Source organism: Lepidochelys kempii, chromosome 1 (assembly GCF_965140285.1).
Source record: "Lepidochelys kempii isolate rLepKem1 chromosome 1, rLepKem1.hap1, whole genome shotgun sequence".
Taxonomy (NCBI): domain Eukaryota; kingdom Metazoa; phylum Chordata; order Testudines; family Cheloniidae; genus Lepidochelys; species Lepidochelys kempii.
In genome coordinates, this window is record NC_136380.1 from 112,959,300 (window position 1) to 112,986,859 (window position 27,560).

The 27,560-nt window shown below is 43.9% G+C and overlaps 2 protein-coding genes across 3 annotated transcripts in view; both read left to right on the forward strand.

The window, feature by feature from the left end:
- Positions 1-12,080, forward strand: part of CDC16 (cell division cycle 16) — a 68,038-nt gene extending 55,958 nt beyond the window's left edge. For both annotated transcript variants that reach the window (XM_073350735.2, XM_073350741.2), the window contains exons 17-19: positions 4,695-4,785; positions 8,201-11,258; positions 11,664-12,080. In XM_073350735.2, coding sequence (XP_073206836.1) covers positions 4,695-4,785; positions 8,201-8,466 — 357 coding nt within the window. In that variant the 3' untranslated portion in view covers positions 8,467-11,258; positions 11,664-12,080. The remainder of the gene's footprint in view (positions 1-4,694; positions 4,786-8,200; positions 11,259-11,663) is intronic.
- Positions 12,081-17,196: 5,116 nt separating this feature from the next.
- UPF3A (UPF3A regulator of nonsense mediated mRNA decay) overlaps positions 17,197-27,560 on the forward strand; it is a 48,028-nt gene continuing 37,664 nt past the window's right edge. The window contains exons 1-2 of the mRNA XM_073350747.2: positions 17,197-17,435; positions 18,926-19,032. Coding sequence (XP_073206848.1) covers positions 17,241-17,435; positions 18,926-19,032 — 302 coding nt within the window. The 5' untranslated portion in view covers positions 17,197-17,240. The remainder of the gene's footprint in view (positions 17,436-18,925; positions 19,033-27,560) is intronic.

Sequence of the window (27,560 nt, forward strand, 5' to 3'; positions counted from 1 at the left end):
CAATCCTCCAATTTGTCTAGGTCCCTCTGTATCCTATCCCTACCCTCCAGCATATCTACCTCTCCTCCCAGTTTAGTGTCATCTGCAAACTTGCTGAGGGTGCAGTCCACGCCATCCTCCAGGTCATTTATGAAGATATTGAACGAAACCGGCCCGAGGACCGACCCTTGGGGCACTCCACTTGATACCAGCTGCCAACTAGACATGGAGCCATTGATCACTACCCGTTGAGCCGAACAATCTAGCCAGCTTTCTATCCACCTTATAGTCCATTCATCCAGCCCATACTTCTTTAACTTGCTGGCAAGAATACTGTGGGAGACGGTATCAAAAGCTTTCCTAAAGACAAGGAATAACACATCCACTGCTTTCCCCTCATCCACAGAGCCAGTTATCTCGTCATAGAAGGCAGTTAGATTAGTCAGGCATGACTTGCCCTGGGTGAATCCATGCTGACTGTTCCTGATCACTTTCCTCTCCTCTAAGTGTTTCAGAATTGATTCCTTGAGGATCTGCTCCATGATTTTTCCAGGGACTGAGATGAGGCTGACTGGCCTGTAGTTCCCAGGATCCTCCTCCTTCCCTTTTTTAAAGATGGGCACTACATTAGCCTTTTTCCATTCATCCGGGACCTCCCCCAATCGCCATGAGTTTTCAAAGATAATGGCCAATGGCTCTGCAATCACATCCGCCAACTCCTTTAGCACTCTCGGGTGCAGCGCATCTGGCCCCATGGACTTGTGCTCATCCAGCTTTTCTAAATAGTCCCGAACCACTTTTTTCTCCACAGAGGGCTGGTCACCTCCTCCCCATGCTGTGCTGCCCAGTGCAGTAGTCTGGGACCTGACCTTGTTCGTGAAAACGGAGGCAAAAAAAGTATTGAGTACTTCAGCTTTTTCCACATCCTCTGTCACTAGGTTGCCTCCCTCATTCAGTAAGGGGCCCACACCTTTCTTGACTTTCTTCTTGTTGCTAACATAACTGAAGAAACCCTTCTTGTTATTCTTAACATCTCTTGCTAGATGCAACTCCAGGTGTGATTTGGCCTTCCTGATTTCACTCCTGCATGCCCGAGCAATATTTTTATACTCTTCCCTGGTCATTTGTCCAGTCTTCCACTTCTTGTAAGCTTCTTTTTTGTGTTTAAGATCAGCAAGGATTTCACTGTGAAGCCAAGCTGGTCGCCTGCCATATTTACTATTTTTTCTACACATCGGGATGGTTTGTCCCTGTAACCTCAATAAGGATTCTTTAAAATACAGCCAGCTCTCCTGGACTCCTTTCCCCCTCATGTTATTCTCCCAGGGGATCTTGCCCATCAGTTCCCTGAGGGAGTCAAAGTCTGCTTTTCTGAAGTCCAGGGTCCATATTCTGCTGCTCTTCTTTCTTCTTTGTGTCAGGATCCTGAACTCGACTGTCTTATGGTCACTGCCTCCCAGGTTCCCATCCACTTTTGCTTCCCATACTAATTCTTCCCTATTTGTGAGCAGCAGGTCAAGAAGAGCTCTGCGCCTAGTTGGTTCCTCCAGCACTCGCACCAGGAAATTGTCCCCTATGCTTTCCAAAAACTTCCTGGATTGTCTGTGCATCGCTGTGTTGCTCTCCCAGCAGATATCAGGGTGATTGAAGTCTCCCATGAGAACCAGGGCCTGCGATCTAGTAACTTCCGTGAGTTGCCGGAAGAAAGCCTCGCCCACTTCATCCCCCTGGTCTGGTGGTCTATAGCAGACTCCCACCACAACATCACCCTTGTTGCTCACACTTCTAAACTTAATCCAGAGACTCTCAGATTTTTCTGCAGTTTCATACTGGAGCTCTGAGCAGTCATACTGCTCCCTTACATACAGTGCAACTCCCCGACCTTTTCTGCCCTTCCTGTCCTTCCTGAACAGCTTATATCCATCCATGACAATACTCCAGTCATGTGAGTTATCCCACCAAGTCTCTGTTATTCCAATCACATCATAATTCCTTGATTGTGCCAGGTCTTCCAGTTCTCCCTGCTTGTTTCCCAGGCTTCTTGCATTTGTGTATAGGCACTTCAGATAACTTGCTGTTTGTCCTGCTTTCTCAGTATGAGGCAGGAGCCCTCCCCTCTCGCACTCTCCTGCTCGTGCATCCTCCCGGTATCCCACGTCCCCACTTACCTCAGGGCTTTGGTTTCCTTCCCCTGGTGAACCTACCTTAAAGCCCTCCTCACTAGGTTAGCCAGCCTGCTTGCGAAGATGCTCTTCCCTCTCTTCGTTAGGTGTAGCCCGTCTCCTCCTAGCACTCCTCCTTCCTGGAAAACCATCCCATGGTCAAAGAATCCAAAGCCTTCTCTCCGACACCACCTGCGTAGCCATTCGTTGACTTCCACGATTCAACGGTCTCTACCCAGGCCTTTTCCTTCTGCGGGGAGGATGGACGAGAACACCACTTGCGCCTCGAACTCCTTTATCCTTCTTCCCAGAGTCACGTAGTCTGCAGTGATCCGCTCAAGGTTATTCTTGGCAGTATCATTGGTGCCCACGTGGAGAAGCAGGAAGGGGTAGTGATTCGAGGGCTTGATAAGTCTCGGCAGTCTCTCCGTCACATGCCCTTGGTGTTGACTGTTTCTGATCATAGAATCATAGAATATCAGGGTTGGAAGGGACCCCAGAAGGTCATCTAGTCCAACCCCCTGCTCAAAGCAGGACCAATTCCCAGTTAAATCATCCCAGCCAGGGCTTTGTCAAGCCTGACCTTAAAAACCTCTAAGGAAGGAGATTCTACCACCTCCCTAGGTAACGCATTCCAGTGTTTCACCACCCTCTTAGTGAAAAAGTTTTTCCTAATATCCAATCTAAACCTCCCCCACTGCAACTTGAGACCATTACTCCTCGTTCTGTCATCTGCTACCATTGAGAACAGTCTAGAGCCATCCTCTTTGGAACCCCCTTTCAGGTAGTTGAAAGCAGCTATCAAATCCCCCCTCATTCTTCTCTTCTGCAGGCTAAACAATCCCAGCTCCCTCAGCCTCTCCTCATAACTCATGTGTTCCAGTCCCCTAATCATTTTTGTTGCCCTTCGCTGGACTCTCTCCAATTTACCCACATCCTTCTTGAAGTGTGGGGCCCAAAACTGGACACAGTACTCCAGATGAGGCCTCACCAATGTCGAATAGAGGGGAATGATCACGTCCCTCGATCTGCTCGCTATGCCCCTACTTATACATCCCAAAATGCCATTGGCCTTCTTGGCAACAAGGGCACACTGCTGACTCATATCCAGCTTCTCGTCCACTGTCACCCCTAGGTCCTTTTCCGCAGAACTGCTGCCTAGCCATTCGGTCCCTAGTCTGTAGCTGTGCATTGGGTTCTTCCGTCCTAAGTGCAGGACCCTGCACTTATCCTTATTGAACCTCATCAGATTCCTTTTGGCCCAATCTTCCAATTGGTCTAGGTCCTTCTGTATCCTATCCCTCCCCTCCAGCGTATCTACCACTCCTCCCAGTTTAGTATCATCCGCAAATTTGCTGAGAGTGCAATCCACACCATCCTCCAGATCATTTATGAAGATATTGAATAAAACCGGCCCCAGGACCGACCCTTGGGGCACTCCACTTGATACTGGCTGCCAACTAGACATGGAGCCATTGATCACTACCCGTTGAGCCCGACAATTTAGCCAGCTTTCTACCCACCTTATAGTGCATTCATCCAGCCCGTACTTCCTTAACTTGCTGACAAGAATACTATGGGAGACCGTGTCAAAAGCTTTGCTAAAGTCAAGAAACAATACATCCACTGCTTTCCCTTCATCCACAGAACCAGTAATCTCATCATAAAAGGCGATTAGATTAGTCAGGCATGACCTTCCCTTGGTGAATCCATGCTGGCTGTTCCTGATCACTTTCCTCTCATGCAAGTGCTTCAGGATTGATTCTTTGAGGACCTGCTCCATGATTTTTCCAGGGACTGAGGTGAGGCTGACTGGCCTGTAGTTCCCAGGATCTTCCTTCTTCCCTTTTTTAAAGATTGGCACTACATTAGCCTTTTTCCAGTCATCCGGGACTTCCCCGGTTCGCCACGAGTTTTCAAAGATAATGGCCAGTGGCTCTGCAATCACAGCCGCCAATTCCTTCAGCACTCTCGGATGCAACTCGTCCGGCCCCATGGACTTGTGCACGTCCAGCTTTTCTAAATAGTCCCTAACCGCCTCTATCTCCACAGAGGGCTGGCCATCTCTTCCGCATTTTGTGATGCCCAGCACAGCAGTCTGGGAGCTGACCTTGTTAGATCACCTTCCTCTCCTCCAAGTGCTTCAAAATGGATTCCTTGAGGACCTGTTCCATGATTTTTCCAGAGATTGGGGTGAGGATGACCAGTCTGTAGTTCCCCGGATTTTCCTTCTTCCCTTTTTTAAAGATGGGCACTAAATACTGCCTTTTTTCAATTGTCCAGGACCTCCCCCGATCACCACGAGTTTTGAAAGATAATGGCTCTGCAATCTTAACTTTTTGTCAGTTAAAGAAGCAGCGGTATTTTTTGTTCATTTGTTGGAAGGGGAGCCTCATTTTATAGTGAAGACTGTTATGAATGAAGAACACAATCTGAAGCAGCAACTAAAGTAGACATAGAAATGAAGAGAAAAAACTGTGTGAAGTTATGATGATGCTATGATGTTGCAAATATCTTTCTCCTATTGAATATTCTGTACTCTGTTTTTTACAGGCCCTTGGTCTTAGGAGGGATGACACTTTTTCAGTCACCATGCTTGGACACTGCATAGAAATGTATATTGGTGATTCCGAAGCTTACATTGGTAAGTATATCATTTGTCACTATATGTAGTAAAATTAATAGTAAAAGAAAAAATTGTTAATGTGTATCCCATAAAAGATCCTCTAATGTTACATGAAGAAAAAGTGTACTTGTGGCACCTTAGAGACTAACCAATTTATTTGAGCATAATGCATCCGATGAAGTGAGCTGTAGCTCACGAAAGCTTATGCTCAAATAAATTGGTTAGTCTCTAAGGTGCCACAAGTACTCCTTTTCTTTTTGCGAATACAGACTAACACGGCTGCTACTCTGAAATCTAATGTTACATGTACAACAGAAACCCATCAGAAAAAAAAATTGGTAGCAAGCTACTGAATCAAGAGAGAGTTCATTAAATTCAGTGGGAAGAGTCTTATGTTAAGATCAGAAAGGAAAATATATAAATCTGGGACAAGATTTTTTTTTTACATGGAGGACATTAAAGACTATTCCATTGTGAAGGAGATGTATATTCCAATATTAACTGATTGAATCTTGGCACTGTCTGGAGAAACTAGTTATTGATACCATAAATAATGGCTTCTAGGACAGTTTATTTTAGCATCTATTTTTAATAATCATTCATAGCACCCCCAATATACATGTCACCATGCAAAATGCTTGAAGACAAAGACAAAACACAGGATGATTCAGGTAAAGAGACAAGTATGGACACAGTAGGAAGGAAGGAAATCTAATGTAAAAAAGAGTTCTGGAGAGCTGGAAGTTTTTTAAAAAAACATTATTAAGGGCACAAAGAGCAAACTATCCTAATGCGTAAAAAAGATAGGAAATATGATAAAGGACCATCTTGGCTTAACCAGAAGTGTTTCTTCGAGTGCCTGTTCATGTCCATTCCAATCAGGTGTGTGCACGTGCATGGTAGCTGGAAGATTTTTCCCATAGCAGCCTCCATTGGGTCGGCATGGGCGCTCCCTGGAGTCGTGCCTTCATGGCGCTCAGTATAGAGCCCTGCCAACCCGCCACCCCCTCAGTTCCTTCTTACCACCAGTGATGGTTAGCTGAAACATCCCATAGCCCTTGCCTAGCAAGTGCCTTTATCTCCGTTTTTTGTGTATAGTTCTCTCTAGTTAGTTGTATAGTAGTTAGTTGGGGGTTCCCCCCCCTTCCGACTCCCCGGAACCAGGGTATGCCGCAGTCCCTGGATTTCAAAACTTGTGAAGTCTGCGCTAAGTGCATGCCAAAGAGTGACCCCCACACTTCTTGTATAAGGTGCCTAGGGGAAGGTCACCAAAAGGACTGGTGTAAGATCTGCTGCAAGTTCCGTTCTAGAACTATTAAGTCCCACTGAACTATTAAGTCCCATTGACCACCATTCCCAGCCAATGGGATCTTTGGGGGAGATACCTGGAGGAGCGGCCGGGGCAACACACAGACCCCTGTGCCCCCCACCCAGGTCCTAGCCACTTCCCGGAGCGGCGTGGGGCAGGGCAGGCAGGCAGGGAGCCTGCCCTGCCCCCAGTGCAAACTGGGCCAGACCCACCCCCTGAGCCCCTCCTGCAGCCAAAGCCCCTGCCCTGAACCCCCTGCTGCACCCCACACCCCTCCTGCACCCCAACCCCCTGCCCTGAGCCCCATGCTGCACCCCAACCCCCTGCCGCACCCTGCACCCCTCCTGCACCCCCTGGGGACAGGGAGGGGATGGAGTTGGGGTGGGGATTTCAGGGAAGGGGTTGGAATGGGGGCAGGGAAGAGGTGGGGCAGGGCAGGGCCTCAGAGAAGGGGTGGAGTGGGGGCGGGGGCGGGGCAGCGGGGGGGGGGTGTTGGTCTGTGGTGTGGCCCTCGGTCCAAAGTACTAGTCCTCATGTGGCCCTTGTGGTCGTTTGAGTTTGAGACCCTTGGTTAGAGAATACTTTGTTCTGCCTCCGTGCAGAGGACTGGACTATATGACCAATATAGGTCTCTTCAAGTCCTACATTTCTGTGATTCTGATTCCTGGAAGAAATGTGTTTAAAGGTAGAATATGGAGAAGATAGAGACTGCTTTAAACTTTAGAGGTCTTTGTGATTGGAGATACAGAGGGGGATAAGGAAAGAAGACTGGAAAATGTGTTCAGACTGCTTGCTGCTTGACTGGGAAGGGACCATCTCTAAAGGATGAACAGTTAGTTCAGTATCCCTGCTCATTTAATCCTTGGACACTTCAGGCTTTCAGTAGGAGTGTCAATAATAATGTTTTTTTTTAATGTCCCATCCACTAAGAACAGGGCTGAGGCTATCGACTTATTTCACCAAGCAGCTTTTAGGTGGTAATTTTTTCCTTATTACTGACCTGGAATCCATTTGAACTGATAACAGCACACCAGCTTTATAGCCACTGTCAAGTTTTTTTTGTAAATATCAAGACAGAGGAGAGTTCTTGGTTGAAAATTACTAAAGTGTAATTGTGTGAAGACAGCAAAGAGCAAAGAATAAAAAAAAAAGGAAAAAACATGTCTTTTTATTAGCAAAACAGTGACTGTTTCTTTAAATAAAAATTGCTTGTCACAGCTTAAAGATTAAGGCGGTGGGGAATGATCAATATTTAAGATCAATATTATCTGTAGGAGTTGCTCACAAATGATACATAAGATAAGTTTATGTAGGGAATCTCTGGCTAACATGTCTTTGTGGTAGTGAATGAATATCACACTTGTCCCCTGTAGAAGCAGGAGGGATACATAAACCTGCGCCCCCCCAAAATCAATACTTTAAAAAACAGGACAGTGATCCCACATGAGGTAATGAAGGCCCCCCCCCGCCCCCCATTATGCCAAAGTTTGAGATGTTTACGCAGTACGGAAGTAATTTTTCACACACAGCTTCCTAATTACACACATTTTTCTGTTTCACTGAACTTGTTCATTTCTCCATGGTGAATAATAGAGTTAGTATACCGTGAAGCATGTTAATGAGGCTGAAGCCAATTAGGAAGTAATGTCTGTGTTGTCACTCCAACAAATTGGTTTGGCAGTGTGAAAAGCAGTTGGAAATGCATTTCCTCTAAATGTCAGGGCTTATTGCATATATAGTCAGTTGATACATTCTGATGTACTAGACAGTTATTTGACTAAAGGATACAAGTTTGTAATAATTGAGCTGTATATGTGTAAAACTGACTTAAACTAATTTCTGTCCAGTCACTTAACAGAAAGAGGTCTTCTAGGAAAAGTGAAGCTGAATTGTACTCAATATATTGGGATACCTTGGGTCTTTTTAAGACAGGAGATTGCCTACTATTGGTGGCTTCTTGCAGCGGTTCTAGTGCATAAAGCATAAAGTTTATGGACTTTCTCGTCAGTGGTTGGTGGATGTATAAGTGGCATGATTATTTGCTGGTAAACTAAATATTTTATGAGATGTGAAATCTTGGGAATGTTCACTTGGACAGTAATTAATAACTTTGTTTATTTCTAGGAACAGAAATTAAGGACAAATTAAGATGTTATGACTTCGATGTACACACTATGAAGACATTAAAGAACATTATTTCACCTCCCTGGGATTTCAGGGAATTTGATATAGAAAGACAAACGCTGGATGAAAGTGGTATTGTGACACTGGAAACATCAAATCAAAGGAAAACTACAGATACTACTCGTCCATTAGAAGAAACCTTTGAGATTGAAATGAATGAAAGTGATATGATGTTAGAAACGTCAATGTCAGACCATAGTTCATGACTAACACTGGTATAGATCTCATTTTGTAAAAGTGTAAAACATTTGGATTTAGCTTTTTTGTTCCTTTGGCATTCAGGAATTTGCTATTTTTATACAAATCCCAACTACTTCTCTACACTTACCACCAGAGAAGTAATCTTAAGACTGTTAAAAAATATTCATTTCCAACAGACTATTTCCAATTTTATTGTTTCTACAAAATAATCTTACATAATGGAATAAAAGGTGAAATTCATATATTATGTTTTTAAAACTGGTTACTGTACCCTGTGACTGCTCTTAAGACTGTGAAACTTTAAAAATATATCCTGAAAATGAAAGTGTACAATATTCATCAAATTGAGTAGCCAAGGGCTACTATATAATTATTGTGGCTTCTAAGTTTTCAACCTGTCTGTGAGGAACACTTTGTCATAGGCCAAAAATAACTAGGGTTTTGTTGCTAATATAATATTTTATACTTTTAAGACCGGAATAATTTCAAAAATATCCATTATTTTGTTCAGCCTGTGCATGCATTTGTGGAGAGCAATTTTTTTATCAGCTGAATCTAATTTGCTATATATTAAATTGATGTCAAAGCTTTTTAAGCATGGGTAGTGGATATTACGGTTTCTGTTTTGTCCTTTTTTTTGATAATCGTTTCATCTTGTCATCTGTACTGAACTACTGGAAGATAGATGTAAGCAGAACTGCTTTGGGAAAGCTGATCAGGCAACAAATGTGAATGGCACAAATATTCAGAGTATCATAAATATTTTAATAGATACATCTGATACAGTTTTCTGAAATCAGTGACATGCTTGAGCTATTATTTTCAAAAGTTAGCTTGATTATAAGCAAGGCAGAATGTGCTGATTATAAGGCTGTAGAAATTCTCTTTACATTTCACTTGGTTATTTTGTCAAGGTAAAGATATAACTGAATGGTGTGTGTACAGTACTTAAAAAATCTCTGTGGTATTTTATTTTTAAATCTGCTCTGTGCATCACTATTTACAATTAACAACCTTGTGTTTTATGAACAGAAATAATTTCTCCATCCAATAAACTAAGTAGGGCCGTTCTGTGCTCCTGCTTAAAATGAATACTAACCATGTTTTGTATAAACTTCTCCCCTCTCTTCTTCCTCATCCTTACTTGCCTTAAAATTTGTGAATATTGGGGAGGGGGAGGTTTAAGTTTAAGTAGTTTAATTCAGGATACTTTAATTTTAACTTATCTGTGTTTTGTTAATTAAGTTCAGCAACCTTGGCTCACTTTTAACAGTTTTTTTGTGTTTGATAATGTATAGAACTGAAAATCCTCATGAAGAAGAAAAATAGTGTAGCAGTCCAGTTGTTTTGAGTACTTCAAAGCTCAGGAACCAGCAAATATATGTTACATGTTGTTTTTCCTGAGATAGAAAGGTGATTAATTCACTTTTTAGACATCAGAATCAAGTAATAGGCCTAAAATTTAATCTATCAATTATAAATCTGGTTAACAAGCCACCTTAAATATTATGTTGGAATAAAGTCAATCATTTCTGACAGTGCTTTTAGGGAAAAAAAACAATAAAACTACCCGACATATCATTTGTTTCATAGTTATCAAAGAAAGATGTGAAGAAAGCCCCCAAAAGGAACAAACACTGGAAGACTATAGAATTAGTGCTATTAGTTAAATGCTATATATTGGGACATATATTACTTGATCTTTCCACAGCACTTTGAAAAGTTGAGGATATTGATAGATACCTCCTTGGTAAAGATCTTTGAGATCTATAGATGAAAAACACTCATCACATATGCTAAATATTTTCACATCCCTGTGCAATACATAGGCATTTTCCTTTGGTTTTTGGACCTTTTCTCTGTGGGGAGCTTTAGGTTTTTCTCCCCTTTCCGCTGTGCTGTTGCTTCTGAAGAGAACATAATTCTTTTATCTCTTTAAAAACTAAACTTTGAGAGATGCAATTTTCCCTCATGCTGTTTTCTTAGGGTGTGTCCTCACTGCAAAATGAAAGTGTAATTGTAGCATGATAGGCATACCCATGCTAGCTTTTTTAGCTAGCGCTGGTAACAATAAACTGGTGAAAATGTGGTGGCACAAACTTGTATTTGGGCTGTCCAACAGAGTATAGCCAATAATTGTAATTGGGGCAAATTCCCACTCTCAGCAGGGACTGAATCTGGTCAGTCCAGTTGGACAAGGGATGTGGGACGGGAATCCTCTGTATCTGATACCCTCTGAAACTCCTTCCAGAGCATCTTCCTCTCAGACGGGGGTGCTCATATCCTTAGTGCCCCTCTACTGCAGTTTAAGGGAGGTATAGATTGTTCTTTGGATTGCATAGGCAGGTTCTATGAATCCTGGCTGTCATGAGGGGAGAATTCCAGAAGTTTGCATGAAATTGGGCTAGGAAATTGGCCTAAAAATGCATTGAAGTGGGGTACCCAGTATTAAAAATACAAAAAAAACCCAACACTTCTTAGAGCCCCTGCTCAGTGGGGATTGGACATGGAAACCACACAGCTGGGGCACCATATAGAAAAAATAAAGGTCAGACACCAGGAGAGCCTGTTGTAGGAAGGGTTACTAGCTCCTATTTCTTTGGTACCTAGGAACTGTGTAACACCTGATCAGTTCAGACAGACAGGAAGCTCCTTTTGGTTGGGCATTCTCAAGAAGAGGTCCCTAAGGTCTGGAACTTGCTGTCCTGCAACAAACACATTGGCTCAAACTAGTCAGAATCTTTTCATCTTCAAGATGTGCTTCAAGGCCTATCTATTCTACTAGACTCTTGAGAAGGTGGGTTTTTTGAGGAGGGAGGGGAGGGGAGTGGTTGGGAGGGGTGAGGAAAGAAAGGGGGATTTTGTGTGTAGTTAATTTTATTCTGAATGGGTGAGGAGGTTGAAAAGTCTTGTGAAGGTTTTTAATGTACATGTGCCTAGGGCAATGGATAGGCACATTATATATAGATTTTTTTTTTAAATCGATTTTTGAGCTTTTTCTTAGGCGGAGTTCTTAAGTCAGAAATGGAGAGTTCATAGTCTCATGTTCACATACATACTTTTAAAAGTGTTTTGTAAAGGAGGCTGCAGTTGAATGTTCAGTTCCTCTCCTATTTTAACTTAACTGTCAGCTGAGTTACGGCTCTTCTACAGCTGCAGGCTGACGTTTCTTCCTAACCGTTTTTTTTCCTCTCCAAAATAGCAAGAGCATTTTATATCCAAGCAGAAGAGGCTGTCTTCTCAACGAGAATCTGGGGGACCTGGTTCTACCAGAAGAGCTGTTGCTGCTGTCATCACCTGTCAATTTGTCTGTGCAGAAACAGAGGTTGGAAATACTTGGTAAAAGTATTTTACCATTTTCCCTAGGAATCTTATTTTTGTGCAATAAATTAGTCATTTTAGAATATGTTATCATAGGTGACTTCTTTATCCCATGTATTGCACTTTGGATACTATATATCTTGGTGTGTTTGTTAACCGAGTTGGTAATAGTTGCTGAAGTACAGATTATGCAAAGTAAAGCCACATTCCAAAAATAGTTAAAATGAATAAATCATTTGTAAGGATTTTTTAAAAAATTTGAAATACAGCTGCTATAAAGATTCAGAACTGACTCCTACTAAGTTTTTTTTAAATTTCTTTTGGTTTGTTTTTTTTAAAGGAAAAAACAAACATCACCATCTATACACACCATCAACGTTCACAACCCCCATTAACCTCGCCCCCCCACACCCATCTCCAGTATTGTACACACTCACCTCTCATGATTAGACACATTCTCTTCCTTATTCAGACACATACCCAGCCACTGTCCCCTAATCGTCTCCCCTGCACCCTAACATGCATAAGCAATCTGTATTTTGTTTTTCTGGGTAAAGAGGACATAAGTGATAAATGTACAGGGATATTATTTTTCTGTTGCTTGCAAGAAACTGAAAAGCAACATTCAAAGGTAAGTTTGATATTTTGGGATGGTTACAGGGTAGTCCTGGAAGAAGATATATTTTTATTTTGGTTAGGGTTTTTTTGTTTTCTGTGTAAACTTTCCTGTTAACAGCTTATTCTCATAAACAGTTTGCAACAAAAAGTGTATAGACTGCATTCTGCTGTCGGCCCACCAATCATATGCCTGGTACTGCTCTCTTCATAATCCTCCACTTTGGTGCCAGCTCCACCTTTTGCATGGTACCAGCAGCTAGGAAGCTGACCATGCTTCCTCTGCTGCTGCATTCCCAGCATAGATCCTGGGCATGATCTCCAAGAGCCCTCCCATGCCCACCCTCAGTACTTCACTGCCTTGGTTTTCAGACTATTCCATTTCATCAGAATCTGAGGTGAGTCCTTGAGTCTCACTATCGAGAGTCCAGGGCTTCCTCCAGGTCCCATTCTCCTACTTACAGATGGAGATTTGAGAAGCGTAGAGCCAGGGATTGGGACATTCGGGCCAGGCACAACTGGGGCCTGGTATCATTCCAGCTTTGTTACTGACCATACTGGATGGCCTGGCGGATGCTCCAGCATCCAGATCAACATTGCCACACTCTCGCAGGAGCAGATTCCATAGGAGAGATTTTTTGGCTGCTGGTACTGAGGCCTGTGACAGTTGGTACCAATCAACCTATGGACTCTGTATTACTGGACTTCTCCCTATGTCAGAGTAATAGTCTATCCCAGTACTGCAGGACTAACCTTGGGAGGTTTCTCCCTTGTTTTCCCTTAATGCATCATCCTAACGACCAGATAAGACTTTAGTACCAGAGGCATCCTTTCTGGTATCAGATGATTTTAGGGTATACCAAGAGCTACTCAGAAAATTGGCTGCTTTTGTTCATATACAAGTAGAGCTAATGGAGGAGAATACCCATAAAGTGATGTTTTGTACTTGGCTACAGCAGGAAATAACTCGTCCCATAAATGAGGCCCCTCATACAGCCTACCTGTGGCAAGCCCCTTCCTCCATTCCCCCTGTGGCCAAATGAACAGAATGTGATCGCCAGATTCTGCCTCAAGGGTTTGAGCAGTATTTATTTACTTGCTATGCTGGGCTCACTAGTAGTGGCCATGGTGAAAGAGAAGAGTAGTCAAGACTGGGCAACAGCCACCCCCAAGGAAAAAGATCCAAAAAAGCTTGATCTCTTTGGGAGAAAGATTAATTCTGTGGTGTGTTTACAGCTCTGCATTGCCTAAATGTGATTATAACAACTGGAAGGCAGTCTCTCAGTTTGCAAATAAATTGCTGGAAAGGGTTAGGGAGCAGTTTTAGTCCTTTGTTGTGGAAGGTTGTCTGATCATCAATCAGCTCTGCAGGCTTCCTGGGATGTGGCGGATTATGCTACTGCGGCTATGGCTACAGAAGTGGCTATGTGCCATTCATCTTGCAAAATGCCCAACTGTAACACCATAGAAAATTCTGCAATGACTGCAAGTTACCATGGTGACTTATTGATGTCAATGTTAACGAAGATAAGGGAAACTAAGAAAATAGCCTATGAAAAGCAGGGCACCCCAACATGTTTAGGATGTGGAAATCCAGATAAGGGAAATGGGAAGTTTGCAGTATAGCCTGGGATATTTTGTGTCATATTTTCACAATCATCATCAATTAACACCTCTTTGATGATGATCTTGCAGTTTTACTAGTTACCCTGGACCAACCAGTCATGTCAGCTTCTTTCAGCCTTCTACTAAAGCCTGATATGGCTAAGATGAAATTTGACAGGCCTCAGGCCTCTAGGCCTTACCTTAATAGCGTTATCTTACTTATCTACCTAACACACACTTACTAATAATATATGCTTATCAAGCCGATACCCCATCCTACCTATTCCCACACTTGTACCTACAATTTAAATCTGTTAATCCCCCCATTGATTACTTATGAATTAACCACAATATATAACAATTAAATTATTAAATAAGGTGATTAGGTTGTAACCTTTATGCATATGGGTTATTGGTGTGAGTGTAACACAGAATAAAATGTGTTCTCCAGCATAAATAGGGAGGGATTATCCATCAGGAAATCCTCCACAGATGACCACCTGTTGAGAGATCCACCAACTCTATGGTTCCCTTCGGGGTGTGAGTATGAAAACATTGATGCTGTGGCTTCTCTGATTGGCTCAGACTTGCTATTGAAGCCAGAAGGAGGCATAGGAAGTTGTCCAAGCAACTAGGTGAATGCCTGGCTGGCTGCTACACTGGATTCTGCCTTCTTGCCTGTTTCCTGAGCCCTGCCTTGTCCCTGGTACCTGTTTCTTCTTTGAGTGTTTGTTCATTTCAGTTCCAGTCAAGTGTGTGTGTGTGTGTGTGTGTGCACGTGCATGCGAATGGCAGCTGGAAGATTTTTCCCCTAGAAGTATCCGTTGGGTCAGTCCAGGCACCCCATGGAGTGGCGCGTCCACGGTGCTCAATATAGGGCCCTACAGACCCACCACCCCTTCAGTTCCTTCTTACCACCAGTGACAGTTAGCTGGAACTTCCCCTTGCTCTTGTCATGACCCGCACATTTGGCAGTCTGTATTTAGTTATTCATTATGTTTTGTAGTTAGTGTTAAGTAGTTAAGAACTACCTTTAAGTACCTACTGTGTCCTTTGTGGGGGTTTCCCCTCCAGCGCTATCCCGGCGCTGGGGCATGCAGCTGTCTCCAGGCTTCAAAACCTGTGAAGTCTGCAGCAAGTGAATACCCAGAAGCAATCCTCACACTTCATGTTTCAAGTGTTTGAGGGAGCATCATCCAGAGGATTGCTGTAGGACCTGCAGGGGGTTTCGCCCCAGGACGTTAAAAAATAGGAATCAGTGCCTGAAGATCCCACTAACGGAAGCTGCACTCTGCTCCCAATCCCACCCTGGGTCGGCAGACCCTGCACTGAGTACCTCCTCCTCGGTACAAAGTGCCCCAGCACCGTTGGCGTGGGGATTGGTGCCAAGTAGATAAGAACTCGTCACCGTCCCAGCTCCACTTGTGGCTCACATGCTGCAGGTTGGCGCTGGTCTCAATCGGCAGTGCCACAGAAGAGGCGGCCTGGATTGGCCCAAGGAGCTCGCCATTTTGAGACCCGAGTTGGACTATGGTAATTTGGCCCCACTGCCAATGACAGTCGCATTGACTCCTGCTGTCGTGGAACAGTGGTCGAGTCCAGACCCTTCTCGATCGTCAAGCCGAGAGCTACACCTCCTGTTGACCCCAGAGGCGTTCAAGGCAGCCCAGGACCTGCTCCATCTCACAGCACCATTCTCCCTGCCTAGACGGGATAGGTCGCCACCAGTTGCTCCCCTGGCACGGTCAAGGGAAGAGCCCACAATGATGTCCCAGCGGTCTCCATCCCCGGTGCATGACTCCCTAGCACCAGAACAGAGTCAGCAGCCTCATCAGTCCCCAAGACCTCAGCGCAGACTGTTGGCGCCGCGAAGTAACGCTTTTCCGTGGTCCTTTTCGGAGACCTCGGAGTCGGACTCCTATTGATCTTATAGAAGCAGAAGTAGACAGTCTAGGTCATCATGAGCCTGGCACCCTTTCCTGGCACTGTTGCTCACGCAGTGGCAGCCCATGGCAGAGTGGCCCCTCTTCACCAAGGCCAAGGGCAGAGCGAAGGGCCGCATTCCAGGGTGGTGACCAAGGCCCTTTTCATACCTCCTCCGGCACCGTAGGTATCAGCAGGATCGGGGGTAGCTCCATCACTCCCTTATGTCCCCATCCCAATCCCTGCAACACTGGTGCCGTCTACACCGGCCCCAGCAGTATTAGCACTGATGACCTCGGCACTGACAGCCGTTGCACCAACAGCCTCAGCACCAGTGTATAGTCCTGGCACTAAGGGGTATGGCCCCTTCCACATTAGCATCAGCCCAGGAATCCCTAGCACCGTGGGACCCCTTGGGCGTGGAGGGAATAGAGCAGCCACTCCTTACAGGGGGTTCTGCAGCAATTGCTGAGGAGGGTTGCCCAGGGCCTGGGCATTCAGGCAGAGGAGGTAGTGGAGGACGCAGATCCAATGGTGAATATCCTTGTGCCCTCTGGACCAGCATGTATTGCCCTATCCCTCATAAAGACCATTGTTGACACCACTAAAACCTCGTGGTAGACCCCAGCTTTGTTGCCCCCTATGGCTAAGCTATTTTGTGCCATCTAGGGGCTACGAGCACTTATATACCCATCGTCCACCAGCTTCCCTGCCCATGGACGTTGCTAACCAAGGCGAGTGCCAGGGCTACCAACAGGTTTCAGAGTAGCAGCCGTGTTCGTCTGTATTCGCAAAAAGAAAAGGAGTACTTGTGGCACCTTAGAGACTAACCAATTCATTTGAGCATAAGCTTTCGTGAGCTACAGCTCACGTCATCGGATGCTTATGCTCAAATAAATTGGTTAGTCTCTCAGGTGCCACAAGGGCTACCACCCTCCCTCCCCAAACAATCAAGAGGCGAAACGACTCGACCTTTCCCGGAGAAAGGTTTATTCCAGAGCCAGCTCGCAGCTCCCCATTTCCCAGCAGCAGGCCATGGGCAGCAGGTACTGCTCTAAGAGGGGCGGGGCAATTGTCAAAGGTGCAGCGTGCAGCAGCGCTGCGCTCCGCTTCGCGCCACGCCCGGTGCACAGGGGAGAAGCACGCGGCCCCGCTCCAGCGGGCGGCGGCCCCTTGCTCTAGTTGCGTCCCCCTCTCCCTCCCTCCCCCCGCCGCCCTGGCTGAAATCTCGCGAGATTCTGCTCGGCACCTGGTGGGCGGGGGTGGGGTCTCGCGAGGTGTCGCTGCGCCGGGCGGCGGCGGCGGCGGCGGTTGCATGAGGTCGGAGCGCGAGGCCAGGCCGGGGCTGGCGCGCGGGGGCGGCCGGGAGAAGCGGCCCATGGAGACCCCGCTCCGGCGGGAGTCCCCGCGCCGGGAGCCCGAGACCCCCCCGCCGCCTCCGGGGCCGCCCCCGCCGCCTCACCCGGCGCTGGGCAGGCAGCGGGAGGAGAAGAGAGCGGCGCTGAGCAAGGTGAGCGGCCGGCGCGTCAGCACCAGGGACAGCGCGCGGCGGGGCGGGGGATTTGCCTGGAGCAGGGGGAATGGGGGGGGGTTAGACGTGAATGGCGGGGAGAGTGTGGGGGTTGCCTCGGGGTGGGGGGTTGCCTCGGGGGCGGGGGGATTTCCCTATGGGAATGGGGAGCGGGGACTTGCCCGGGTGGGGAGGAATGCGGGGGGGTTGCGTGGGGTAGGAGAGGCGGGAAGGGGCGGGGATGACAGGGATTTGGGGCGGTGCAGTGGTACCACGGTGGTAGTGCATTTTATTGAATGGTTAATCGGCAGAGGTTCTCGGACGTCTTGTGAGTCTCTACCCGCAATGGGGCGGGGGGGGGTAGGTTTTATATCCCAAAGGTTTAGCATAGTGTTTAGCCGGCAGGATGGTTTGTGGTTGGAGCAGGCTCCGTACCTCAATTTGCCCATCTGCAAAACAAGAATCATAGAATATCAGGGTTGGAAGGGACCTCAGGAGGTCATCTAGTCCAACCCCCTGCTCAAAGCAGGACCAATCCCCAATTTTTGCCCCAGATCCCTAAATGGCCCCCTCAAGGATTGAACTCACAACCCTGAATTTAGCAGGCCAATGCTTAAACAACTGAGAATAAGAATATTGATCCACTTTTGTAAAATGATTTTGAGTTACAAGCAATATCACTGCAAATCTGCTTGCCTAGTCACAGTTAGTGAGTTAAAAATCAAGGATGACAAATGCTGTGGCAGAGGAGTGGGGAATTTCCCCCGGGGAAGGAGTCCCTGCAAAGCACCACAACATCAACTTTGCTATTTTTTTTTATATAAAACATCTTTCATCTAAGCACTTTACAAGCAATTCTCACAAAATTCCTTACAAATTGGGAAACTGCTGCACAGAAAGGCTGTGTGACTTGCTTAAAGTGAGACAGTGACTGAGTGCTGGGAACAGAACACACAAATCCTGACCTCTCATTTCCCTGCTTTACACATTTGACAGCACTCCATCCATATGTTTTTCATGCAAATTGTGACCCTAACTGTTTTATGGAATTAAATGGCACAAGACAGTAGGTCACATATAGTATGTATTATTCTTGCAGCAAAAGTGTTTTGAGAAAGTTACTTCATGTTAAATCGTTTTATACACAGAGAATGTAGTATTTTGTATATTTAGTACTTAATTTGATTTTACATAATTTGTTAATATCTTTTATACTCAGCTCAACTATAGTTGCTTCTAAACTCTCTGTTAAAATATTTCAGTTGTCCTACAATTATATTACATGTGTTAGCTATCATTCCCTCATCTGTATGTGACAGAAACTGCATCCCAGTGCAGGATTATATGGTTAGACTGGATCCTGTTGAAATTCGAATTTCTAGGGAGAGTTTTCAGAAAGATGCAATGTAGTTTGTTTACTATTTTGACAATATTTAAATATTTAGATTAGTACTAAATGAGTCTTCACTTTTAACTATGTTACTTTACAGATAGTTATTCGCCGGCTTCCTCCTAGTCTAACCAAGGAGCAACTGGAAGAGCAGCTACATCCGCTACCTGCCCATGATTATTTTGAATTTTGCACTGCTGATCCCAGGTGAGGAGGAACTGTTTATCAACATTAAGAAGGAAAGAGGTACTTTCAATGGGTTTGTAAGCAACCTATCTCACTAAAGGCTTGTCTACACTTACCAGGGAATTGATGCATGGCGATAGATGCATTGGCGGTCGATTTAGCGGGTCTAGTGAAGACCCACTAAATCAATCGCAGATCGTTCTCCCATTGACTCCTGTACTCCACCAGATCGAGAAGAGTAAGGGGAGTCTATGGGAGAGTGTCTCCCATCGACATTGCGTAGTATGGATCCCGCGGTAAGTAGATCTAAGCTACGTTACGCGGTAAGTAGATCTAAGCTACGCTATTCCCGTAACTCAAATTGCGTAGCTTAGATTGACTTTTCCCTGTAGTGTAGACAAGACCCCAGGTACCCTGGGCATAGTTACATAACAAATTTATATTTTGTGTCTATGAAGCCTTTATCTTTTTTGTTTTGGTCAGGTAAGTAGGTAGTGTTTTTATATATATATACTATTTTCACTGGTGAAGTAGAACAGAGATCTTCCTAAACTTCTTGTACACCTTACATGACTTATTCTCTTTCTTAGTGTTGAGCAGGGCAAATACTACAGCCATTTTTCCATGAGTGTTCATTTGAATTTAAAATGAATTAACTTCTTCACTGTACACATCTCATTGCTTTCTACAGGCTTTCAAGCAATCAAGTTTTATTAACACGGATGTTCACAAAAAGCTAATTTTAAATTTACACACCTGGGCACTCAAGGATAGCTCCTGTTTCATTTATAGATTCCAAAGCCAGAAAGGACTTCCTGAATAACACTTCCTGTATTGTGACTTCTGTATAACACAGGCCACAAAAGTTCCCCAAAATAATTCCCAGAACATATCTTTTAGCGAAACATGCAATCTTGATTTAAAAATTGTCAGTGATAAAGAATCCCACTATGACCATGGTTAAATTGTTCCAGTAGTTAATTATTCTCACCTTTAAGAGTTTACACCTTATTTCCAGTCTTAGTTTGTCTAGCTTCAGCTTCCAGCCATTGGATCATGTTATACCTTTTGAAGAGTCCATTATTAAATATTTGTTCCCCATGTAAATGCTTCCAGACTGTAATCAAGCTATCCCTTAACCTTCTCTTTGTTAAATAGTTTGAGCTCTTTCAGTTTTTCACTATAAGGCATGTTTTCTAGTCCTTTAATAATTTTTGTGGCTTTTTTCTGAACCCTCTTCAATTTATCAATATCCTTCTTGAATTTTGGGCACCAGAGCTGGACGCAGTATTCCAGTAGCAGTTGCACCAGTACTGAATATAGAGGTAAAATAACCGCTTTGCTCCTACTTGAGATTCCCCTGTTTATGCCTCCCAGGACAGCATTAGCTTTTTTGGCCAATGTCATATTGGGAGCTCATGTTCAGCTGATTAACCACCATGACCCAAAATCTTTTTCAGAGTCATTGCTTCCCAAGATAGAGTCCTCCATCCTGTATGGTCTACATCAGGGGTCTCAAAGTCCCGGCCCGGGGGCCATCTGCGGCCTGAGAACCTCCCCACTGCGGCCCATGGAAACTTTTTAAAAAGTTCTTTCATCCGGCCCTCATGACTTTTGGCTGGGGTGGAGCGGGGCGGAAGGGGAGCAGGCAGGAGAGAGTCACATGCCCCTCCCCCTAACGTTGCTCCATCCTGCTGCTCCTGGGACCCTCCCAGGTGTTGCACTCAGCAATGTGTCATTCACCTTGGGCAGCTCCGCTCCCTACAAGCAGTTCCCTGTCCTTGCTGTTGTCGGCGGAGCAGCAGAGGGTCGTCTTCTACAGGTGCTGCCCCCCGCAGCTCTCATTGGCTGGGGGAGAGGGACAGAGATACCATCACTAGTTGCTGGGTAGAGTCAGCCATGGAGGCAGCACCGTTAGTTGCCAGGCAGAGTCAGCCAGGGTGGCATGAGGCCAAGTGGGAGCGAGGGAAAAGGGTGGGAAACGGGCTGGGAGGTGGTGTGAATACCATCTTCATTGACATTGGCCCGCTCGGAGCATTTGAGGACTGGCACTGGCCCTAAGGTAAATTGAGTTTGAGACCCCTGGTCTACATTCTTTGTTCCTAGATGTATACATTTACATTTAGACACGATTAAAACACATATTGTTTGTTTGCGCCCAGTTTACCAAATGATCCAGAGCTCTCTGAATCAGTGACCTGTCCTCTTCATTGTTTACTACTCCCGTAATTTTTGTGTCATCTGCAAACTTTATCAGTGATGATTTTATGTTTTCTTCCAGGTCATTGATAAAATTATTAAATAGCATAGGGCCAAGAACTGATCCCTGTGGGACCCCACTGGAAACACACCCTCTCAGTGATGATTCCCCATTTACAGTTGCATTTTGAGAGTTATCAGTTAGCTAGTTTTTAATCCATTTAATGTGTGCCATGTTAATTTTATATTGTTCTATTTATTTAATCAAAATGTTGTGTGATACCAAGTCAAATGCCTTACATAAGTTTAAAGGACATTTTATCAACCGTATTATCTTTATTAACCAAACTTGTAATCTCATCAAAAATGTATCAAGTTAGTTTGGCAGGATCTGTTTTTCATAAACCCATGTTGATTTGCATTAATAACATTATTTTCGATTAATCTTTTATTAATCAAATCCACTATCACCCACTTCATTATCTTACCCAGGATTAATGTCAGGCTGATAGGCCTATAATTACCTGGGTCATTCCATTTACCCTTTTTAAAAATTGGCACATTTGTGTTCTTCCAGTCTTCTGGAACCTCCCCAGTGCTCCAAGAAGAAAAGTAGTACTTGTGGCACCTTAGAGACTAACCAATTTATTTGAGCATAAGCTTTCGTGAGCTACAGCTCACTTCATCCGATGCATACTGTGGAAAGTGTAGAAGATCTTTTTATAAACACAAAGCATGAAAAAATACCTCCTCCCACCCCACTCTCCTGCTGGTAATAGCTTATCTAAAGTGACCACTCTCCTTAAAATGTGTATGTAAGACTCCAAGACTTATTCAAAATTAACATTAACATCCAATATATTACTAATTATATCATTAGCAATTTCAAAAACAATTAAACAAAAGAAGAAAGTTAACTAACAAAGAATATAAATTGAGATTGCTAATACTTTTATTTAATATGCATGGTGCCATAAATGTTAAGACAACATTCACTGCCTAACAAAACAAATTTCAGAAAGGGAGGAAATGTACAGTTAATGCAACCCAAACACCCTTAACATTGTCGTGAAGCAATGGTACATGGATATGTATCCTAAATTAATAGAGAGTGCAGTGTATAGCTGTGCATATCTGACATTTTCTTCTTAGAGAATTGTCTATAGTAGATCCAAACTAATGGCATGTCTCCACCTCTGGTTGTAACCCTGGAACTGTTTATTGGCAATGACTGTTGGAGCGCAGAGCCCCTCAAACATTGAACCACCAGCTGAGGCTACAAAGAGGGGAAATAGTTCCCAACTGCCAAATTTCCTTTCCATAATCTTACTTGTGTGGTTGCGCCAGACTTGTAATTTTTATTTGTAGCAGTTTAAGACAGTTTTAATTAGTTAAGTGATAGATTTACCGTAAGTTAATGTAGAGCAGTTTTGTTATTTAGTCTGTCAGTCTAGGCTACTCATACTCCAACCTGAAGTTTGGCAGTCTGAAAAAACCAAGGATTCAAGGACACTCTATCTGTAATGGATCAGCACTCTTAAGTGCCTCCATGTGTAGAAGTGGGACACTCTGTGGGCTCCTGTTCAGCCTGTGCTGCTCTTTCCAATAGATAAAGGAAAAATAACAAAGGCAGATTGAAACTTCTTCTCCTAAAGGAGTCTCTCTGTTTTCAATGGATTTCTTTGGCTATATGCCAGGAAATGTTCCAAGCTCTTTTGATGGGCCAAAGCACTTAAGTCTGGGGCACAAGTCTATAGGGAGCCATCATTCCTAGAAAGATTAGGCAACTCAAAGCAGGCCATAGATTTAAAGTTTATTTTTCTCTCCTCGCATTCATGCAAATAAATATTTTGCGTGCAGAAAGACTTAATTGTGAAGGCTCCTGTCCGATCTTTGTCTGGCTTATTTAACTGCCTGTGTGCCAGGACTCTGGTGAAGGTTTTTGCAAACTCTGTCATATGCTGTGTCAATCATTGTCCTCTCCAATATAGAAAATAACCTATAGAACATATATAACAGAAACACTGCCATATGGTTTATGTGACCAACACAGCTTTAATTTGGGTATTGAGCATCAAACCGTCAAAATTGTCAAGTAAGTGTGAACAGCATTTAAATAGGAAAAAGTTCCATTTTGTTCATGGACATTGCATATGTAGAAAAAGAGACTAAATAGATTGAGTAAATTATTTAGTGTGAACTATTTTCTCAGCTGTAGGGATACCCTCATGACTTGCTGATACTGCTGTCCCCATTCATGTATCTCTGAAGAGGCAGATCATTCTGTATTGCTGGAAGAAAAATGAGGGCACACTTAAAACACTTTTTAAAAATTCATCTGCTTTAAAAATTACTCTTGACACTTAAGTAAAGCAAAAAGGACAAAGAAAATAAAGCTGCATTTTCAAATGTTATTTGGTTACTACATTTTTAGGTGTTGAAAGCTGTGAATACATATTTTTTAGAAAATAGAGAAAAGGAATACTGAAGACTGATATCTGTTACATAGGATGTCAGATTTTTTTTCTAATGCTTCCTTGACCCCGCTAGTAGACTAATGGTCTGTAGGGTTGGAGTGGGAGGCACTTTTTCCCTCTGTGATTTGTATTCAGATTCTGTGCTCTGTCATCAGTCTGATGTCTCCACAGACACTTAGGCCTTATCTACATGGAAATTATTTTTGGTATATCTGAGTTTTTCGACATGAGCTGCCTTTTGTCCACACATAAGCAATCTTTTTTTGCTTTATTTTGCTTCTTATCCTCCTGTCGTTAATCTGCTTTGGTAACAACATAACACAATTTCTGAATGAGTTACGCTGCTATAAAGTTCATGCGGATACATCCCCATTTGAACTGTACTACTTCAGGTAATCATCCCACTGATATTCCACACTGCATTGCTTCACATTGGACTGGTCTGTCTGGTTACCTGTGCCTTCTCCAATGCACTGGGGTCATCTTGATTAGCTATCCACCCATGGATAGCTGACACACCCCAAGCCCATCTGAAAGGAGCAAATTCAATTTAATCTTTCCATCTGTCACTGAAATGCAAATATTTATAAGTGTCTAGCAGATCAAAAACAGGAAAAGGAGCACTCTCAGGACACAAGCCAGTGCTACACCAAAGCACTGCAGCAGAATTACAAAAACACCAAAGACAAAATCAAAATACCAGTGCACATGAGTACTATGAAGAGCTGAATCCGATTTTTGCCACAGAGGCCACCACTAAACCCCAGTATACATTGGATAGTTTGGTCACAATCTGCAGCGAGCCAAGCATGCCTTCAGAAACCCCACAGGAAGCCTTGTCCCCCCAGGCAGAAGAAAATTCCTTTAGACAACCAAGATTTCTTCAGCACTCCTTCCAGCCAGCCAGAGATGCCTCCCCAGTGCCCAGCCAGAGACAATATTACAGAGGGGACCTCATCCAGTAAGTATTAAGTACTATATTGCAATTGTCTGTCCCATTAATGCCTGTTTAGGGGGATTTGGAAAACTTTCTTCTGAATACTGGCTGTGCCCTGGCATGTCTGGCAGATATTGTCATAGAATATGAGGGTTGGAAGGGACTTCAGGAGGTCATCTAGTCCAACCCCCTGCTCGAAGCAGGACCAATCCCCAATTTTTGCCCCATATCCCTAAATGGCCCCCTCAAGGATTGAACTCACAACCGTGGGTTTAGCAGGCCAAAGCTCAAACCACTGAGCTATCCCTCCCCCCACAGCAGACGGATGGATATGTCTGCCCCTATTCAGCACCCTCTGGCCTCCACTTGCTTGGCTTTTCTCCAGCTCCCGTAGCATGCTCAAAATGGCACTTAAGACAGAAAATTCAACAGTTAAAAGTGGGCTTTTTAATCCCAAAGATTTTTAATCCCATGCTCATAGACCAAAATATGTATCCTCCCTAGTTTCCCATGCTGCTTGATGTTCCCTGCTCAACCACCTCTGCCTCCTCTCCCTGCTTTTCATTCTTGTGGTTCAGTAAAAGATAGTGGCCCTGCAGCTATGAAAAAAAAATTTAAAAGACAAATGCATTGCATCTGAGTCAGTTTTATTGTAGCAAAACAAAAAGCAAGAAATACACCAGTAGAAAATGCATTTAAACCCACAGTTTTGTCATTGCTCTGAGCTCTTTTAGATTTTAAGATTTTCATACATGTACAGTTAAACATGTTAAATTGGCCACTTGAGATTACAGAGGCTGTTTTAAGTCTTTTATGTTGCATAGACTCTATAAAGTACACTGGACTCTCACTAGAACGCGGGATTTGGGATATATGCGCGGTACCGCATTAACGCAGGGACCGCGTTAAAATTAATTGCAATTAAAGTGATTAAATTTGGGATCCATGGCAGCGACCACGTTTTATGTGAATTTGCGCTATAAAGATGTGCGTTCTAGCGAGGGTCCGGTGTATTTGTGATTTGCAGGTGTTACAAAAGGCATTTTTTCATCAAGCACTTATTTGTTGAATTATATTACATTGCTAAACCCATTGCATTGTTAACAGGACATGCCTCACAGCTGCAAAATTCTGTATTTTTTTATATCACACTTTGCTCTCATCCCTTGGTATGATAAATGAGAATTCTAGGCAAAGATAGCAATCTAGTTTGGCAAGCATTTGACAAGGCCCTGCTTGCTTCTTAGGGCCACCCACCTAGGTAGTGTTTCCCTTCCATTAAGCAACAGTTTGAGGGGGCACCATCCTAGCATGTAGCATGTTGCATATTTTGTCAGTTGTTCTCCGTTTACCTTTCTGCACAGGACCCATCTCTGCCTCTTAAGAATACACCTCAGGATAATATTCCCCATTTAAGGACAGCTCCCAAGAGTGTACATGCAATTACTAGCCTATTCCTTGGGGAACCCCACTCTCCATTCTTCTCACCCCCAAAAATTGTATAAGGGGCCATTTAAAGGGTATCTCTACACCATGGTGTGGGGACCTGATCTGAGGCAAAATATCTTAAATTGTCTTACCATCTTCTAGCACACCAGGCCAGACAATGGAATTCCAAAATTGATAATTTGATGGTAAATAATAGAAGTAACATTCTATCATTGATGATGGCTAATATTGGTACAGTAACTGCTTTATTGTTTCTCTGTTCTCATAGCAACTGGCATGGCATGACCCACACAGAGAGGAGCGTTATCAGTATCTCAATGCCTGGCCAATCTCCAAGGGAAGAGAAAGAGGATGAGGGAAGAGATGTTTGCTGACCTCATGAATGGGTCACAGCAGAAAGCAAAACACCCAAAGGATTGGAGGGGAGTGTACACTTCCATGACAGCAACTCCAAGAGTTGATTTACCAACACCAAACTGGTTAGTTACTGACCAGTAGCAATTGGATAAGGCAGTTTTCCAAATGGCAATGGCCACATACTTCTCCACACTGAGAGGAACTGTCATATTAGTGATTTGGCACTGGAGATCTGGGGTAAGTTCTGTGTAGATTCCAGGGAACTGGCCTTCCAATTCCACTGCTGGTTATACCAGGACTGCAGTCAGTGCTGGCTGGCTAGGCCCAGAGACAGTGCTCCATCGAGTGAAGCCAGTCCAGTAAAATGTCATGCAGAAGTAACTGCTTGGTTTCATTCTCCTCCTCCTCCTCTAGCAGTATCCATATGAAATCTTAGTGGTTATAGTGATGGCATTCTTCCTTCTCCTCAAAAGCCACCTGCCTGCATGATTAACAGTACCTCTGGTATTCTGTTTGTATTAATCAGTGCCTACTTCATGGTGTTCCATGCTGCCTGATAGCAGTTTGAACATTTGTTTGCAGCTGAAACAGTTGAAAATGACTAGCTAGTGAAAACAAGACCGATTTTGGGATACTGTGGAAGGAATCATGGGAATTTGACACTAAATCCCAGAAGCTCAGTAGATATCCCACAATCCAACACGGTAAGCAAGCCATACTGCATTGAGTATAGAACAGTGCATCCTGGGATATCTGCCCAGAATGGTGTTCACTTTTTTCAAAAAAGCGTGATACTGTGTGGATGCTACAATTCACAAAGGAAGTAGCTTAAACCACTTCACACAAAGCAGTGTTGATGCACTCTTTTAGTTTAGTTATAACTATAATTATAGTAAAGAAAACTATGTTGAAAAAGTGTTCCCTGTAGACAGGGCCTAAGGGCCCAATCCTATGGGTTTTTGAGTGCCTCTTGAAAAACACTTAAGACCCTTAGAGTAGAACACATTTTGCAGAGCTTCCAAAGGACAATGGCTATTTTGGGGTTGATAGGGTTAGTATACTTTCAATCATCCAGAAGTTCATAATATCCCTGATTCTCCATTGCCTTGTACCTTATGTGGTCATTTATA